Genomic DNA, 6,000 nt, shown 5'->3' on the forward strand with positions numbered 1-6,000 from the left:
CGCACTCCTTGGAACGCGGAGCCTGGCTCAGAGAGCGGAGTTGCCAAGCTCCGGGCTGGGTGCCACCTGGGAAATGCATACGCATTCCGGAGAGAGGGCAGCCAGAGGCGGAAGGGAGAGGGTACTGGCTGGGTGCAGTCTGCTGGGCGGGGTGCCCACCTCCCTCTCCCCCTGCCTCCTCTTCCCCGCCCAGCTGGCCCCTCCGCAGGCTGAAGGAACCACTGAGCGCCCTGGGACCTTGAGTCAACGCGCCCTGCCGGTACCGGAGCCACGGGCTCCCCCAGCATCTTCCTGTGCACCGTCCTCCGGCCACATGCCCTTTTACCAGCTGCGGACCCCGCGCCGCACCTACCCACGCCTTGTCGCTCCTTGTCAGTTTTGCGCCAGGGAGCCATGGCTCTGCCGGGGGCCAGTGGGCCCCTTGAGTCGTCCTTCGGGGAAGCAGCCAGGGGGTGGCAAGGCGCACTGTCGGCAGCGGGGCCCCACTTCCTTCCTCTTTTCAAACTCCCTCTCAGGGCCCGCCCTCCCCTCCCCTTCTCCCTGGGGCGCCCTGCTCCTCCTCCTCCCTCCTGATGATCAGGGGCACATGAAAAGGCTAGTGGCTAGAAGGCAAGAAGGCTTCCCCTAAAAGCTGGGGCCACCCCCAATTTGTCACCTCTCCAGGCAGGGGAGTGGGCAGAGGCCGAGCAGGTACTTGGGCCACCCAGGCTACCACAGCAAGTGCAGGAAGTTCTCAGATAACTGGACTAGTGATTGAACAGAACTCCCTCCCACCCCCAACACAAACTTTGGTGTCAAATGTGGGTTCAAATCCACATGTGTCTTAACACTGTGCAACTAGGACAAATGACTTCATTTCTCTAAGCTTCAGAGTTCTCATCTATAAAATGGGATACTAGTACTTACTTCCTCAGATTATTGTGAAGACCAGAGAAGACAATGCATGCAGCAGATGACACACAAGAGTTACTGTGAGGATCAGAGGAAGAATGTATGCAGTAAGTGACACAGAGTTAAATATCCACTGGAGGGGAGGTCATTTGGGTTTTTATCCTTTTGGTGCTACAGGCCCATTTGAACATCTGATAACAACTCTTCTCTGAAAATACACAAACACAGGATTTACCAACAATGCCAGGAGGTCAAGGGTGCTCTAACAGCCAGTAACACTGACCTCAAGAAAAGAGTCCTAGGGTTAAACTAATGGAGATATTTCTTAGGGGGAATAAAACCACCACCACAACAACAACTTATTTTTGCTCTGGGAACAGATTCTATCAATAAACAAACAAACAAAAAAATCTCATTGATCCACAGTGATAAGACTGATTTAAAAAGTCTTCTTGAATTTTCTTCCTTTATTCATAACTCTCACTACCCTTTCTCTGCGTCACACTATAGAGTCAATAAAATAGATTAGGCAATATGTTAATTAGACAGGCAGCTATGGCAATATGTTAATTTCATTTTTCTAACGTTATTTCCTTTTCAGGTTTTTAGCAGCACAAATTGAGGAGTATCATTTATAGTGAGCAGTTGAATCAGCCAAGATTCTGCCAGAAAAACAGAAATATATGTGTATGTATGTATATATGTACATATATATGTGTGTGTGTGTGTATATATATATATATAGAGAGAGAGAGAGAGAGAGAGACAGAAAGAGACAGAGAGAGAGAGATTGATTTTTAAGGCATTGGCTTATGTGAACGTGGGGCTGGCTAGGTAAATCCAAAATCCATAGCATAGGACAATAGGAAGAAGTCTAGAAATTCTCAGGTAGAAGCTGAAACTGCTGTCCACAGATGGAATTTCTTCATTTTCTAGGGAAAATCAGTTAAGGCCTTTAAAATGATTGGATCAAGTCTATTCGGATTTTGAGGATAATCTCTTTCACTTAAATCCAACTGATTGTAGATGTTAATTATATATACAAAATACTGATGAAGCAACACCTAGACTGGTGTTTGATTGAATAATACTGGTGTTTGATTGAATAATTAATTAGGGTCCATAGTCACATCAAGTTGACTCATAACACTAATCATCACAACAGTATTACAAGTTGGCCTATACATTAAAGGTTGGTGAACTTTTCTATAAAAAATAAGATAGTAAATATTTATGTCTTTGCAGGCCAAGGGCATAATCAAGGATATAGGTTCTTACATAACAAAAGAGAAATCAAGTTTCCACGATTTTTATTGATAAAATTCTAAAATTGGTATTAATAATTGAATATATTATTTTGTGATATTTGTCTAGTAATAATTTTTTTTTATCCTCATCCGAGGACATTTTTTGTTCAGATAGAGCAGGAGGGAGACAGAGGAGGTGAGAGAGAGAGAAACATCGACATGAAAGGGACACATCAAGTGGTTGCCACCCGCACGACCCAACCAGGGCCGGGGACAAACTACAACCAAGGTACATGCCCTTAGCGGGAACCGAACCCGGGTCTCTCTGGACCACAAGTCAATGCTTTAACCCGCTGAGCCAAACCGACCAGGGCAATAATAAAAAAATTTTTTGAGAGCACATTTCATTTTATTGGAGTTCAAAGTTAGTGTTCCTTTTCATCAAAATTGACTGCAAATGCTCATCTGTTAATGCTGATCCGTAATGAAATTTTACAGGTTTATGTTTCATCTTTGACAATGTCTTTTCTCACAGGTGGTGTGTAATGAAGAATTAACCTTGCCCAAAAAGAGGGCTTGTGTTTGGCCTTTGCTACTGGGAGGTGATCTCTAGGGTTCTTATAATGTTATGGTTTGGTTGAGAAACGTGGGTCACACTGGACAGCCTACAAATATGACTTAGGGTAGAGGCTAACCATGCCAGAAAGACCAAAATGATATATGTATACAGATGTGAGCACTGGGCCACACAATATCAGTTGACCCGGGGGTTGAGATCAATCATAGGCAATCAATCTATCATGCCTCTGTAATAGATGCCCAATAAAAACTCTTGACACCAAGGTTTGGGTGAGCTTTCCTGATTGGCAGTACTCCATACATGTTGTCACACGTCAATACCAGGAAAGTAACATCCTGACTCCATGTGCAGAGGACAACAGGAATGTTTGGCACATCCTTAGACTATGCTCCATGCACTTCTTCCCTTAGCTCAATTAAATCTGTATCCTGTCCCGGTAAGGAATGGTAACTGAGAATAACAGCTTTCAGTGAGTTCTGTGAGTCCTTCTAGGGAGTTACTGACCCTGAAGATGGTTTGGGGACTCCCCCAAACTGGCAATTGGTATTAGAAGTGAGGATAATCTGTTGACTGCATGCCTTCTAAACCTTGTAGTTGGCTAACTTTAATAGTTGGATAAAACTCTCAAAGGAAGGTACTGCCAAATACTGATATCAATCCATGAGCATCAGATTTTATTAAGCATTTTCATTGCTTGGAAGACATTTCTAGAATTATATTAAATCTCCTCTTGATGCTCGCCTTTTAGCACGTCATTATACTGCAGATTAATCAACTCCAGTTGAAGGTTAGATGGAAGCTCTTCAATTGTACAGTTAAATAGATTATGAAATTTGAAATTTTCATTTGTGCTTGTATTGAGATCTGAAAAGCACGGCTGAAATTATAGTTTGAGCCTGGAATATGTGTTCACTGAAATTTTGTGTAGAAATGGAGATCTCACTTTTTGTTTTAATTTTTGACAACACAGTTTTTTAAGCATCTTGATATTACTGGTTTAAATATCAATTGTCATCAAATTGACTTTACCACAGTGTTCTGCATTTAGCTATCATTTTGCTTTGTAATTTTGGTTGAATCCATTAAGAAACATTATGAAGCGTTCGGTAAAAGCTAATTTCTGAAGTTACCCAGTGTCCAATTATAATGGTTGAGGGCTGTTCTTGTTAAGAAAAATTTCAATCTTAACTCTGAGTTCTAAAAGTCACACATGACTTATTACTGATAAGCCAGCTGCTATGTGGTTGGTAGAACAAGTCAGTATATTCAGCTTCTATTTTTGACAGAAGTTCACAAAACAGACAATGGTTAAGTCCAGAAGAAATAATGCAATTCACCTTTGACACAATTGGTTTGATAACACATAATAGATGCAAATATTTTCCACAAAGTACCTTCTGACAAATAGTATAATAAATGAGTATAGGCTTTAAACACTTCACATTTTCACAAGCTTTACAAATTTGTCCACACAGTCTTTTTCTGCTCCACATTTATATTTATTACGAACAGTTATAAGACATCTTAGCAAATTCCACTTCAGGTTGTGGAACACTGAATTAGTGTTTCATTTTCTTTGAAAATAGTTTTGTCCATAGTTTCTTTATATGAACAATTTTTAGAAGCTAATTCTTCATTCACTTCAAAGTCAGCATTGACTCCTCAAATAAACAGCTGAGAGATATTGATATCTATCAGCATATCAAAAGCCAAGGAAAACCACTAGAAATCACTTGCCTTGATTTTCAATTGATCATTGACATTGTTCTCAATGTCTTCAACTCTTCAAGCAACCACTGCGAGCCAAAGGCTAACAGTCTTAAACTACTTTATTTTCTCTGGGCATATTTCATTTGCTGCTACTATCAAACATAATTTAATTAATTCACCATCAATAAATGTTATTCCCTGGTGGGTTAATAAATGAGCCACTTGGAGACTTCCTTTGGTTACAATCTTATTTTCACTTTTAAAAAATATTGTTATTGATTTTTAGAGAGAGGGAAAGAGAGAAATATCAATGTGAGAGTGTAACATTAATTGGCTGCCTCTTGCTCACCCCCTACCAGGGATTGAGCCCACAACCCAGGCACGTGCCCTGAGTGGGAATGGAACTGGCAACACTGGGGTGCATGGGATGATGCCCAACCAACTGCGCCACACCAGTCAGGGCTTATTTTCACGTCTTATTTTTATGAAAAAATTATGCTGTGATGAGATGTTTTGTTTTAATGTACTAATTTTTCTGGCCATTGCTCTCTTGCAGTTGAGAATGTTGTAATGTGTGCTTACTTTGTCATACTATATTATTTTTAATACAGTTGTAGTATCATGGCACAAAAAACACAATGCTTTCCTATCTAATTTGATAACAAAATAATCCATATCCCACTGTGCCTCAAAAGCATGACGTCTGGATCCCACTATACGCTCTTCTTTTGTTTTGTTTCGACATGATGGCTATTGTACAGGTAATTAAAACAGAATGCTGTGGCACAGTGATATGCATGGCACCTGAAGCACTGTGGAGTTATAATCACTTCCCTGAAGTTTACAGGTTGCTGGACAGCACTGCAAAGCAGTAAGAGCACCACATAAAGTTTTTGTTGCAAGGAGTCAGCCCTGTCATTGTAGTATGAAAGCAGCTATAGATGATATGTAAATGAATAAGCATGGATAGATTCCAATAAAACTTTATTCATTTATGGATGATGAAATTTGCACTTCATAATTTTCACGTTGTGCAATATTCTTCTTTTTATTTCTTTTACAAGTGTAAGAACCATTTAAAAGTGTAAGAACTTTTCTTAATTCATGGTCCTCACAGAAACATCTGGTGAGTCAGATTTGGCCGATGAACCATAGTTTGTCATTCCTTGCTATTCACAATTCTATTGTCTTTATAAACCCATGGTGACCTAAGATGCTTGTTTTTCATGTTAGGTTTCTGAGGTACACACAGACAAGTTCACATCAACAGTATGGTAAATAAAGCACTTAGTGGGGGGCCCAGGGTGGGTGCTATTGCCAGAAGGTAAATGAGGTTGAAACTTAAAGAGAGCTGAAGATTTTTCCCTCGTTCAGCTTGTGACCCAATCTAAAATAGGAATGTTTTAAAAATGATGTTAAACAAACTAATTATTCAACATACTAAAAGAGTTGAAAAAGTGCTTATAGTCAAGGGAGATGAAGTTTAAAAAGTGATTTTAACTGAGAGTTAATTAACTTCTTAATAAAGTGGCTTTTAATATAGAAATCGTTAGACTTCATACTGATTAGGAT

General features: G+C 40.1%; 1 protein-coding gene across 1 annotated transcript in view; it reads right to left on the bottom strand.

The window, feature by feature from the left end:
* Positions 1 to 467, bottom strand: part of DOCK2 (dedicator of cytokinesis 2) — a 364,075-nt gene extending 363,608 nt beyond the window's left edge. Inside the window, exon 1 of the mRNA XM_036240222.1 lies at positions 353 to 467. Coding sequence (XP_036096115.1) covers positions 353 to 395 — 43 coding nt within the window. The 5' untranslated portion in view covers positions 396 to 467. The remainder of the gene's footprint in view (positions 1 to 352) is intronic.
* Positions 468 to 6,000: the final 5,533 nt, after the last annotated feature.

This window comes from Molossus molossus, unplaced genomic scaffold (genome assembly GCF_014108415.1).
Source record: "Molossus molossus isolate mMolMol1 unplaced genomic scaffold, mMolMol1.p scaffold_m16_p_4, whole genome shotgun sequence".
NCBI classification, from domain to species: domain Eukaryota; kingdom Metazoa; phylum Chordata; class Mammalia; order Chiroptera; family Molossidae; genus Molossus; species Molossus molossus.